At 44.4% G+C, this 13,930-nt stretch overlaps 1 protein-coding gene across 11 annotated transcripts in view; it reads right to left on the bottom strand.

Moving 5' to 3' along the window:
* The window catches only part of RNF216 (ring finger protein 216), a 157,290-nt gene that overhangs the window by 13,198 nt on the left and 130,162 nt on the right, over positions 1-13,930 (bottom strand). For all 11 annotated transcript variants that reach the window (XM_044390159.3, XM_048224787.2, XM_048224788.2 and 8 more), the window contains 2 exons: positions 12,904-13,001; positions 4,115-4,337 (listed from right to left, as the gene is read on the bottom strand). In XM_044390159.3, the coding sequence (XP_044246094.1) occupies positions 4,115-4,337; positions 12,904-13,001 (321 nt within the window). The remainder of the gene's footprint in view (positions 1-4,114; positions 4,338-12,903; positions 13,002-13,930) is intronic.

Genomic DNA, 13,930 nt, shown 5'->3' with positions numbered 1-13,930 from the left:
CAACAGAAGGATGACCTGTCTGTTTACAAAGCCTGCCTTTTCCTTCAGTGATGGGGGCACGGTGGGGGTAGGGAGGAAGGCTTGCTGAGACTCTCAGCGGGTGGCAGAGCAATTCCTAGGTCCCTCAGCCCAATTTTCTGCCCAGTGAGGAGGTGGTTCCTGACAGTCACACACCTGGATTCCATTGAGGGCTCACCGATTTTCAAAACTGGGAGCTCCCAGGATTAGGGTTAGGCCAGGAGAATGGTTCGCTGTGGTTACCCTGACACCTCCTCTCATTGGGCATATTGGAGATATTTGAAACCAGGGGTAAAGTCTGATGACTAACGACCTATGCTTTGGCTTATGAAGTGCTGGCATGAATCATGTTTTAAAGATACTTGGATTAATGGCCAATCTTGAAAAATCGGGAGATATTAAAGTCCAGATTTCCACCTTCTCTGGAGAATCTAAAGCCATGGTAACCACGAGTACAATCTCACCTGGCGACAATCTGTGGGAACAGAGTAGCAGCCTTGGTCAGGGCCTACACCCTTTCCGGTATGCCACTCCCTCACCATATCCTATTGCTCCAGACCTGGCCCACTTTACATTCTCTATCTATCTATCTATCTATCTATCTATCTATCTATCTATCTATCTATCTATCTATTTAAAGACTTTATTTATTTGACACGAGAGAGAGAGACAGCCAGCGAGAGAGGGAACACAAGCAGGGGGAGTGGGAGAGGAAGAAGCAGGCTCCCAGCGGAGGAGCCTGATGTGGGGCTCGATCCCGGGACTCCAGGATCATGCCCTGAGCCGAAGGCAGATGCTTAACGACTGAGCCACCCAGGCGCCCCTCTCCAATCACTTATGTTACTATTTGCCTCTGTGGAAACTTGGGTCTGAGACCCCAGCTACATGTTGTTGGTGTGCTATGTGTAAATCCTTTCATGTATTTGAGTGAGAAAGAGAGCGAGAGCGCGTGCACATGTGCAGGGGGAAGTATGGAGGGAGGAGCTCGGAACCTGACATGGGGCTTGATCCCAGGATGCTGAGATCATGACCTGAGCCAAAATCAAAAGTCAACTGCTTAACCAACTGAGGCACCCTCCCACGTTTTTTTCCACCTTTTAAAATACAGATATATAGTATCACTTAAATTTTTTTTAAAGTAAACTCTACCCCAACTCTGTGTGGGCTCAAACTCACGATCTAGAGGTCAAGTTGCATGCTCTCCTGACTGAGCCGGCCAGGTGCCCCGAGCATCCCTCCTTACAGCTGCACACAATACTAACGTGAGCTTCTCACTCCTGGGTTGCTCACTGCGGTACTTACATGTGAGGAAAAATAAAATTCTATCCTGTCTAATCCACTGCTATTTTGGGCTTTCTGTAACTCACAGTCAAATTGATTCTTATTATTATAGCGATGTTTATTCATTTCTTAATGAATCATACTACTCTTCACATATTAATGTTTATCTGTATCATATATGTGTTACAACAATTTCCCCCAGTTTTTCATTTACCTTTATCTTTGTTTATGGTGCCCTTTGCCAAACAGGATTTAAGTATTTTTAGTCTGGCCTTGATGTAACAATAAGAAGGGTCTTCCCTTCCTAGGGAATGATACAAGTAATTTTCTTTTGCTTTCTTCAAGTATTTCCGAAGGGTTAGCCCAGTGTTCCGAAAGAACTACTGAAGGTTTCTCTCTCCACATGGTAGCCAGTGTGATCTTGAAAACTTAAATTAGGCTAAGTCACCCCACTATGTAAGCCCTGCAATAGTTCCCACCGTACCTGGTTAGACCCACTAACCAGGTCTGGCTGGGCCCGCCTCTCTGACTTTCCTCCCCTAGCTCACTACCTGCAAGTCACACCAGCCTTCTTTCTGTTCCCTGAACAGGCTGAATTTGTTTGGCTTCCCTGGCCTGCCTTGCTCTTCCTATTCAGGCAGGCCTCTCTGCAAATGCTGCCTTCCAGAGAGCCTGCCCAGGCTCTGGGCAACTCCATCTAAAGGCAACCTCCCTCCCTCCACCCACCCCCCACAGCCTTCCTCTCCTTGCTCCTACATAGCAGTAACTAGACGAAGGACCTGTTTCAGAGTGCCAACTCTACGATGAGAGGGCTTTTCTGCTTAGACTAGTTCTGGCAACACTGAATAGTTAAGAATAAAAGAACGAATGAATCTATCGTTTCTCCAAGTGATTTGAAATATCTTTAGAGGCGCCTGGCTGGCTCAGTCAGAAGAGCACACAACTCTTGATCTTGGGGTCATGAGTTTGAGCCCCATGTTGGGTATAGAGATTACTTAAAAAAAAAAAAAAAAAAAGAAAGAAATGATATTTTTTATCACACATTAAATTCTCAATTAATGTGTTTCTGGTCATTTTGTCCCTCTGATCTAGTTACTGGCTACATGGTTTTGATTAGTGTAGCTTAGTAAAAATTAGTCTCATTTTCAAAATTAGAGAAAATTTTTCAAGGAAAAAAAAAGCCCTACCGAATTTGAATGGGAATTGCAGCAAATGTCTAGATTTTAGATAGAAGTGATGTATCTGCAATACCAAGTCTTCCCTCTGAGGGACAAGGGTCTTCTCCATGATCAGGTCATCTTCCTTGTCCTAGGAAAGCTGAGGAGTCACTGGCTGTCACCAGGCCTCCAGGGCACTTTGGTGCACTTCCTCAGGCCTTTTGTTTGCTCCAAGTTAGCAAGGTTTTCACTTATACTCAATCTTTTTGGTAGAACAAATCCTGGCACATACTGCACTGCTATCCTTATAGCGAGTTGCAAACTTAAAAATTATCTTAAGAAGAACTGATACAGTTTATATTAAAACTTAAGAACAAAGCATATTTCTCTGTATGTTCATGTCTCTTGATGTCCTTCAATATAGTTTAACAGTTTTCTTCATATTTCTTGTTAAAGTTAATTTCTAGGATTTTATGATTTACATTGTGATATAATGTGAATGACAGTGAATAACATTCTGTATATTTATTTTGTTTCTAGCCATCTTTCTGCTGTTTCTAAGAGCTTTCCAGTTGATTATTTTCTTTTCTCAGGCTGATAAAGGTAGATTTCCCTTTCTTTATTACATATACAAGTGCTTACAACAGTGTCTGAAACACAGTGGGTGCCCAATAAACACTGGCAATTATGTTCTATTCTCTTAGCTAACTGAACTGACTAGCAGTTCCAAAACAAAACAGTGGTGATAGTCTTATATTTGATTTTTTGGTAATGCTTCTATGTATTTCACTATTAAAAACATGCTAAGGACTGTTCTCAAATATGGGGTTTAAAAAAATCATTCTTCTAGTACTATTCTTTAATCTTAAATCAAGAATAGATATTTGATTTTATTACATCTTTTCCCATTTAAAGATATCATATGGTGAGTTATATTAATAAAGCTCTTAATATGGAACCATCCCTGCATTTCTGGAACAATCTCACTTGGTTATAGTTTTCTTTTTTTTTTTTTTTTCAGATTTTTTTTTAATTTTAGAGAGAGACCAATATTGAGCGGGCGAGGGGGGGTAGAGAAAGAGAATCTCAAGCAGACTCCCTGCTGAGCACAGAGTCCCATGTGGGGCTCAATCTCATGATCCAAAGATCATGACCTGAGCCGAAATCAAGATTCAGACACTCAACCAACTGAGCCACCCAGGCGCTCCATCACTTGGTCATAGTTTCTATTTGCTGGTATTTTATTTAGAGAATTTAAAACCTATATTAAGTTAGAAGGATCTGTATTTTTCTTTTTTAGTGTTATCTCTGTCACATTTTGGTATCAGCATTATGTTGGCTTTATACAAACGTATATAAAACCATCTTTTCTTGTCTGTGCTCTGGGACTTATTTCAGATGGCACAGAAAAATTTTATTCTAAAGGACTTTATTCTAAATGCTTGAAAGAATTTGCCCATAAACTTTTTGGGCATGCTGCTTTTCTGAGGAGTAGCTTTCTGATTACTTTGTCATTTTTTCCCTGTGGTTACTGATCCATGTAATCTCCTATATTTTCGTAAGTCACGAGGTGTTATGTATAGGCAAAATCCCTTTCATTACATCACCTTACCACTATATTCCTCTACAAAGCAATAAGTAGCCATGCATTCACTTACGGTGGGGTCGGTCCAGAGAGAGCATCTTGAACACTCCTGGCAAGGGGCTCCCGGTGAGCGAGGATGCTGGCAGAAATGGTCATATCCACTGATAGATACTCGACAGAGGTAGCACATTTGGGCACCACAGCGGCAAGACATGCGGTTGCAGCCTTCAGATTTGATGAGGCCAGTCCCACACTTGTGGCATTTTCTAATGCGGGCTGCGGTCATTTTTTCTTCACTGAGAAAAGAACACATGAATGGAGACAGCAGGGAAGAAGACAAGGAAAGAAAAGTACTCTGGGCACTAAGTACGTCTTCCCAAGGGTGACTGCCTAAGCCCTTTTGGTGACATCTCGAGAGTGAAAAGAACCTATGCTTTGAAGCTGAGAACTACATTCAGTTCATTAGTTGTATGACCGTGGATAAAGTACTCAACTGCTTGGAGACTCAGTTCCCTCATTTTTAAATGAGACCCAACTTTTTTCATCATTTTTTTTTTAAAAGATTTTATTTATTTATTTGACAGAGATAGAGACAGCCAGCGAGAGAGGGAACACAAGCAGGGGGAGTGGGAGAGGAAGAAGCAGGCTCCTAGCGGAGGAGCCTGACGTGGGGCTCGATCCCATAACGCCGGGATCACGCCCTGAGCCGAAGGCAGACGCTTAACCCCTGTGCCACCCAGGCGCCCCATTTTCATCATTTTTTTAAAAAAAGATTTTATTTACTTATTTGAGAAAGAGAGCATGAGCAAGAGAGCACAAGCAGAGGGATCAGCAGAGGGAGAGGGAGAAGCAGATTCCCCACTGAGCAGGGAGCCCCACGCAGGGCTCAATCCCAGGACCTTGGGACCACAACCCAAACCAAAGGCAGCTGTCCAACTGACTGCGCCACCCAGGCGAACCTCTTCATCAAGCTTTGAGGATTATTACAGATAAGATAGAAAGTACCCTGGCACAGTGCCTGACACCTACCACTCAGAAAATTATTATTCTGTTTGTTAAAGGAGTCCCTGAAGGCTTAAAACGGAGACAAAAAAAACTCAGGGTCTTCCTTAAGAATGTGTTTAGTATACAAAAAGCTGGCTAATAAAGAGCCAGTAAGCCTAAACCTTAGTTATGTATACACTTTGGATTTTACCCATTTTTTTTTTTTTAAGAGGTGGGGGGAAGAGGGGAGGCTGGGAAGAGGGAGAGAGAGAATCCCAAGCAGGCTCCACGTCCAGTGTGGAGCCTGATGCAGGGCTCGATCTCACGACCCTGAGGTCATGTCCTGAGCCAAAATCAAGAGCTGGACGCTTAACTAAGCCACCCAGGTGCCCCACCCCCACCTTGGATTTTAAATACTTAGTGTGGAGTGGGGAGACACAGCTGGGGACAATCCAACAGCCAGTTTGTAACTTTTTCCTGTTGGCAGTCCCCACCTCCATGTCAAAATCCCACATTCCCAGACTCCCTTTTAGTGACGGTATTGGCTTGCCCTTAAGGAGGAGTTGGCCCTGGCCAATGGAAAGCTTGTAGGAAAGCTACTTGTTTCCAGAAGCACTTTAACTGATATGGAGGGGCAGATGACTAGAGCCAAAATGACACATCTTGGCTCTTTACCAAGAGCTGGCACTGCTGAATTAGTTTCTTCTGTAGCGCACTGTTCTTAACTCTAAAATAATACTTGCTACCCTGGCCTATAACTGTGTGTGTCTTCCTCTACTAAGCGAGTTCCTTGAAGGTGTCAAAAAGCATGCCTATGGAGACTAGGGAAGGCAGGAATGACCCCAAAGGTGGAGAAGCACTGAAACTGGGACTTAACTCAGTGCTCTGAGCACTTCTCTTCTTTCCAGGCAGGAACCCAGAGTGGTGGCCAGAGAAGTGCTTCCCTGTAAAGACTCTCAACAGTCTGGGGATGAGTTCTGACCTGCAGGCTCTTCCCTCACACTGAGAAACAGCTTCTTCCTCCCACGGCTCCCAGGGTTTCTGCTAAGTAAGGGAAGCCAGGTGAGTCTAAGGTCAGCCAAGTGTTTTTAATTACTGATATTTAGAAGACTGTTGTAGTTTGCTTCTTAGAAGCTAGATCATGTGCTTAAAAATAGAAAAATGAACTAGGAAAATTGGCTGCTATTCATTTAGGTCTAACTTTTGAATGGCCCAAAATGCAGGAAGGCTCTGGCTTGAAAAGAATTTAAACCCAGTTCAAGTTACAGAAGAACAAATGAGTTCTAAGTTTTGCTGAATAGGAAACATCATCAAGGAGACAAAGTTTAAATAAAGTGAATTTGTTATTGTCAACTTAGTAATATAGCACACATGTTCATGATTCGGTTATCAGCAACTGTGAAGACACTTCTCAATACTCCCTGTTAAGACTTAAAAGGTTCTGATGCAAAAGTTTCCAATATGAAAACCTGTGTTCAAGACACAACTGCAGTTTTCTATAGCACAAGGTTTCTGTGAAAGAGCATCTTCAAGACTGATGTGTGGCTTTAAGCTGTCATGCTCTGGGGGCCTGGGGCTGGCTTTTTCCCTGGGTAGCTGCTATGGCTATAGTATGGGAGAGAAGTGGATGAAAAGAACCAAGGTTGGGGCGCCTGGGTGCCCCAATCAGTGAAGTGTCCAATTCTTGCTCTTGGCTCAGGTCTCGATCTCATAGTCATGAGTTTGAGCCTTGCACTGGGCTCCATGCCCAGCATGGAGCCTGCTTAAAAAAAAACACCAAGGTTACGGAGTCCTTTCCTAAAGGCTTGGGAAGAGGGTGAATTTACTTGCTTGCTCGTTCCACCAAGCTGTCAGTCACCAAAGTAATAACGGATATGGGAAGGGAGAAAAGGCACTCCTAGATGAATGGAGCAATATGTAGAGTGCCCACCACTCAACATTGCTCTGAAGTTCACACAGATGTTCAACAGTACATGAATATCCACTCAAGGCCTCATTTCTGCACTCATACGACGAGTACTAGGCAGGGCCAGAATGACTCTGTACCAAAAAAAGACAGCTTTCATGGACTGTGGTGACCACCTATCCAGTTAACAAAAAGTGCAAAATGGGATGAGGAGAAATCAGTTGATTCTTTTGGGAGAAAACTGAATTGGGAACTAGATTCTAAACTAGGCAGGAAACAAACAGCCCACAGGATGTGTTTCTGGGCAGGACAGGAAGAGAAGCCTGAGCTGCAGCTGTGTCTCCTGACCTTGTGTTCAAACAGGAAGGTTCAGTCCTTCCCCTACATAACCACTCTAGACCTTAGAGCTCCATGAGTATTTGTTCTCACCACTTTTAAGTATGTTGGGAATTTCTGTTTGGGAGCACTCTTCATTTTTTGTGGCATACACTATTCAAAAAGTTAGATGGCTTTCCTTTGTGAATGTTTTTGTTTTTTTGTTTTTACTGTGGTAAAACGCACATAAAAATTCCGTTTTAGGGACGCCTGGGTGGCTCAGTCAGTTAAGTCTCTGCCTTCAGCTCAGATCATGATCCCAGGGTTCTGGGATCAAGTCCCGCATCGGGCTCCCTGCTCAGCGGGAAGCCTGCTTCTCCCTCTCCCTGCGGCTCCCCCTGCTTCTGCTCTCTTGCTGTCAAATCACTGCTATCTAGTTCTAGAACATTTTTATCATCCTCAAAGAAAACTCCACACCTATTAAGCAGTCACTCTCCATGCTCCCCTTTCCGCCGCAACCCCTAATGTGCCTTCTGTCTCTAATGGACTTGTCTATTCTTTACACAGGCAATCATCCACATGCCTATGGACCTTTCATATAAATGGAACCACATGATCTGTGGCATCCTGGGTCTGGTCCCTCTCACTGAGCAGGTCTCCGAGGTTCGTCCGTGCTGTAGGATGGACCTTCATTTTCTTTTTATGGCTGAATAATATGCCATTCTGCGGGATACTGAACTTTGTTTACCCTTCATCAGTTGAAGGACACCTGGGTTGTTTCCTTCTTTGGTTACTGTGAATAGTGCTGCTAGGAACATTCATGTACAAGTTTTTGTTGGAATACCTGCCTCATCTCATAGCAGTTATCATGCTGTATTTTATGATTCAGCAACAGTAAACAGCTTATAATCCCCTGTGTGTACCCTGCTGTTTCCTATTTTTTCACACTTGGCAACTGGCAGAGAGCCAGGGAGTAAGGACTACATGGTGGGGAAAGGAAGTGAAGACCTTGGAGGACCCCCTCTCTACAGAAATACCAGATTCCTCTGACATCTTTGAGATCGGTGCCACAGTCAAAGACTTCAAAGGCGCAGTAGCGCTGATTCTCAACACATCTCCTTTTACTTGTTTTACCTGTACGGAGAGTGGGTCTTGGAGAACATTACTGTACTGTATGTTCTGTTTGGAGAATGTGCATTACCATAAGCCTCACTGGGGGCTGACCCCACCTGCAGCTGCTGTTCCAGACGTCTTTTTACCAGGGCAAATAAACACAGCCTCTGGCAACTGTATGCAGCTTCTGATCTGGAACATGCTTTCTCTGTCCAATACACAGAGAACACCAGAAGCAGGTGACAAGGACCTTGATCATCTATCGTCCAAAAGGGCAATACGCTGGTCTACTATTAAAATAACATGCAGATAGAACCGGGGTGCATAAAAGTAGCAGGTACTCTAGATACAGTAATATGGTATATGCATGCCAGAAGATGGGAGATAAATCCCTTGGAAATACAGAGATCTGTAATCTCTCTGATGCTCCGGTGGTGTGGAGGTCACGCGTGTGTATGAGGCTACTCCATCCAAAGTTGAGCACGTTACTGTATCTTCTATCCCCTACCACGAAGAAAGAAGTGAGACATTTGGGAGGCCTTTCTGGATTTTGTTATTAACATATAATCACACTTGGATGTGCCAATCTGTTCCATTTACTGCTGATACGAAAGGCTGCCAGGTTTAATTAGGGCCCAGATCAAGACCCTGAATGATGCTGGTGGCAGGAACTGACAGGACAATCAGGATGGAGGTTCTGCTTCCAAAAGTAACCAACTCTTCTCCTGCTGAGAAACATCTCCTGACCCGTGACCAAGTCTTGGAGTAGTCCAAATGGCTGACCACGGGGCATGGAGAACCGGTTTATAGAGCTGGCCAATACTCCATCTCCAACTGTGAGTATAATACATATAACTTGAAGGAGTCCTAAATGCAAGAAGTCACCCGTTTAAGTGCTTGTGTCATGTCTGTAAATCAGGGCCTTCTGCTTCAACCAATCAACCAACCAACCAACCAACCAACCAACCATGAATGTTTATGGGAGATTTCGGTGCCAAGAATCATTCTGGGCACTTGGGCAGTTTCATCTTCATAATATGTAGATGCAAGTATGCTCTGTACTTAACAGATGAAGAAAAACTGAGGCAAAGAATGACTAAAAAATTTGTTCAAGGTTCTTAACTACAGCTATCCATAGAGATCACTCAATAAATCTGTACTGACTTTATCAGTAAGACATCCTTCTTAGGGGCAGAACAAAGGCTCAGGGGGCAACAAAAGAAAACCTCTGCTTCTCCTAATCCAAACCAGATATAACTTGTCCACAGTAACAAGAGCAAATTTTTTGGGGCAATGGTTCATGAACTGGCTGAAAGACAACTCCAAACGACAAATTTAGAGTGTTCTTGCAATAGCTCAAGTGCTGGACTAATAAGTATATTGCCTGACAAGATGAATACTTTGAAGAAAGAGTAATTTTGGACATGGCCATCACTTTAAGGCCATGCCACTGGGCAGCTGGTGGCCACTCTAAATCATAAAGGCTGGCTGCTAGGGGTAAGCCTAGATTTGAGGAAGTAACGCTAGACTTTTCTAGTTGGAGTGGCATGTGTGATTACTACGTATGTCATTGATTGTTGCCATAAACTTAATCACATCCACAAGGTCCCTTCGCCATGTCAGGTAAAGATATTCACAGGTTCTGGGGATTAGGCCATTCTGCCCACCACAGTCTGCCCTCCGGCCTCCAGATTCATACCCACCTTACACCCCTACAGTCATCTCAGCCCAGGACCCAAAGGTCTCAATCACCATGGTGTCAGCTCTGAGTCCCAAATGTCACCATCTAAATCAAGTACAGGTGAAGACTCTGGATATGACCCATTCTGGGACATTCTTCCTCTCCAAAAAGGGAGAAAATGGAAAGAAAAAAAGGAGCCATCACTTATAATCAATTTAGAAATCCAGCTGGGCAAACTCCCTCAGATTTCAGATCTGAGAATCCTCTGTGGTCATGGTGCTACTGAGCACACCTTCCTTTTCTCAAGAAAGGTAGCATGTTTGCAGCCGAGCAATTTTTAGTCAACCTGCTTCCTTTCTCTAGAGTTCTGGGCATCTGGTGGACTTCTTTCCTTCCACACACACTGTATGTCTCAGTCCAAGCTGGCAGTGTTTCTGTTGACACGAGCATTCTCATCCACACCTGGTGCCTAGACAAGCCCATCTCTACTTTCAGGCTTCTCCTGAGATGGCCGAGGGGTGATGCCTGAGTTTCCTAGAGGCTCCCTCGTCTGACTGAAGGGATCTGAAGTGTTCCCCCCCTTGACCTCCTCGCTTTACATGACCGAAGACTTTGACATCTGGAACACATCCTTGGTCTTCTAAGAGAATGCTTTTCCTGACAGCTTAAGTCTTAATTTTGGAGTCTTTTGTCACCTGGACGGGATGGCAGTTTCAGAAACAACCAAATCCTGTTTCTGCCCCTCAATCTCTCCTTCCGCTCGCACTTTCCTCTCGCCAGCGCTCAGCCCACAAGTTTTCTCAGCTACATGTCCAGACCCATCAACTACACCTTCTGCTTTCTGCACGACTGCAGACGAACCAGCTAAGCTTCCTGCCACCAAAACGAGAACACGCTCTGCGCTTACTTCTGAGGCCTCATCAGCAGACCTTCACGGCCACAGCTCCACGAGCAGTCTGTTCGTGGGGATTCTAGTATTCTCCAAGGCAATTTTGGCTTTGCCCATAATGCTCCTCACTTGCTTCTGAGCCCTCAAGGGGAAGGTTTTTAAAATCCCTACTTCCACTAGTTCAAGGCAATCTAGGATTTTTCTACCATGCTTTCCAAAATTGCTCCACCCTTTACCCAATTCCAAACCTACTTCCACATTTCTAGGTATTTGTTACAGCAGCACCCCACTTCTGGCCCCCAAATCTGTGTTAGTTTCCTACTGCTGCTGTAGCACACCACAATTTTATTAGCTTAATGTAATACAAGTGACCTACCTAATCTGTAGGTCAGAAATCCAACACAGGTCTCCACAGAGAAGAATCAAGGTGTCATTGGGCTATGTCACCTACTCTGGGGGAGAGACTCTGTTTGCTACTCCTGCAGGCTGTCAGCAGAATTCATTCTTTGGGGCTGTGGGACTGAGATCCCCGTTTTCTTACTGGCTGGCAACTGAAGGTTGCTCCTTGTTTCTAGAAACGGCCACATTCCATGGCTCACAGCCTTCTTCCTCCATCTCCAAAGCCAGCAGCAAGAGGTGGAGTCCTCACATCATTCTGGGTCTGCCCATCACTACACCTCTATCTGACCACAGAAAGGCTCTCTGCTTCTAAGGAGTCATGTGATTAGACTGGGCTCACCTCGATAATCCAGGATCATCTGTCCACCTCAAGGGCCATAACCTTAATCACATCTGGAAAGCCCCTTTGGCCATATAAGGTAACAGGCTCACAGGTTCCAGAGATTAGGGCAGGGACATCTTTGGGGGTCATTAGTCTGCCTACCAAATTTGTGGCAAAGAACAGTCGGGAAACCATTTGCTTAGATTTAAAACCCTGCTATGCCACTTACTACCTGTAGGATCAGGTGCAAGTTTCTTGGGCTCTATGCCTGTTGTATCGTTTTGTAAAACGAGGATAATCGTACCTACTTGTGGTGCACACTGGAAGACTGTTAACTGCCCCTAATAGTCACTTCCCACTTCATTCTCTTAGTAACAAAACCTACTTCTCACTCTTCGAATTTAAGCTGGACATAAAATCACCCAGCTAGAGATTACATATGGTGTCTGCCTTGAAGCTAGGTTGTGGCCACATGACTCAGTCTAGACCAATAGGGTAGGAGAAGTCATACACACACATACACACGCATGCACGCACCCTGCTTACAACTTAAAAGGTGCCTGGCTGGCAGCTTGTCTCTTTCTCCGTTTCTATGGGCTGGAGTGTAAATGTGGCTACAGTGCAGTCACCATCATGTAGATGGGAACACCACCTCAGGGAATGGTGAAGCAATGTGATAAAGGAACCTGGTCTCTGAATGACCTCATGGGAAAGCTCTGCCTGGTAAGGCTGGGCTATTATAGGAGAAAGAAATGGGCTTCTGTATTATTTAAGCCAACGTATTTAATGAGTTAATATTTGTAAAGTGCTTAGCCACACAGGGAGTGCTAAACAGTAATGGTGCTTATTATTACTGATTGCATTATTCTGCATTCTGGAGGCTATAATTCTGCTTAATGTCTCAGGCCACCAGTATCCTTTAGGAAACATGGATATAAGCAACATTAGTGCAATCTAATCTAGTTAAAATGTGTGATTTGCTTATTCGTTCAGATCATAAGGAGAAGAGGAACTAACATTTACTGAATTCGCAAATGCCAGGCACTGACTGTATCATATATGACTCCAGGCCCTGCTCTATGAGGCCAAAGAGACAAGGAAACAGAGGGGGTTAGGGTCACTTCCTGAGGTCACTCTAGATTGGGGTTGCCCGAGAACTTGTCCTTCCCACAACATTCACTGTTTCCCTGGCCAAACAGCAGGCTAACAGGGGAGCTAAGAACCAGTCACAAGCCCTGAATGAGGTTACTCACATGGAGGTTCGGTACTTGATGTCATCTTTCTCTGCCAGCTCTTCACAGGTGAGGCCATTGTGCTCTTTCCAGAGTCCCTGACACTTCCTACAGGTTTCCTGGGGATAGAGGAGAGACACAAAAACAGCTCCTGGTGAGGAGACATCATACAATTTTTTGTTCAACAATAAGAAATGCGGAACAGGCTTCATGTGGCTTGAGTTTTTTCTGACGATGGCTCTCCCCTTCAGCAGGGATATTTCTAAAGACAGCTCTCAAGAGAAAAGATAAGAATCATGAGAAGAAAGCATGGGGGAAAATGTGTTCTCCTTAGGGCAAAAAAAAAAAAAGCGTTGCCACATCACCCAATTGGTAAAAGGCCATCTGAACTACCAGGAGCCACCTGAAAAAAACCCACAAAATACAGCAGACAGACATATGATCTTGAGTTTTTCTTTTTTAAAGATTTTATTTATCCATTTGAAAGAGAGCGCAAGCAGAGGGAGAGGGAGAAGCCGACTCCCCACTAAGCACAGAGCCCTACGTGGGGCTCGATCCTAGGACCCTGAGATCATCACCTGAGCTGAAGGCAGACGCTTAACTGAGTGAGCTATCCAGGCGTCCCTGATCTTGGGTTTTTAAAAATGAAATATTGTAAGCCACTTGAGGGCAGGCTCTGTTTGGATCTCATTATTTTCTGTCATCCCCGTGCCCAGTGTTGGTCAGGCATAGATTTCATCTGTTGAACTGAAGAATGGTCTAGATTAGGATCACTAGGGGTCCTTATAGGAGACACCCCCGAGTCATCCCTTACTCATAAACACAGATATCAACCTAAGCAGCTTAACCTCATTTATAAACATAAATTTTTAAAAAGATTTATTTATTTGAGAGAGAGAGAGAGAGGGAGAGAAAGAGAGCAGGTGGGCGCATGAGAAGGAGGGAGAGAGGGAGAGAAAAACTCAAGCAGACTCCTTGCCAAGCCTGACATGGGGCTTGATCTCATGACCTGAGATCAGGACTTGAGCTGAAACCAAGCGTTGGACGT

The sequence above is a fragment of the Ursus arctos genome, unplaced genomic scaffold (assembly GCF_023065955.2).
Source record: "Ursus arctos isolate Adak ecotype North America unplaced genomic scaffold, UrsArc2.0 scaffold_2, whole genome shotgun sequence".
NCBI lineage: Eukaryota > Metazoa > Chordata > Mammalia > Carnivora > Ursidae > Ursus > Ursus arctos.
This window is presented reverse-complemented; position numbering and strand designations above follow the sequence as displayed.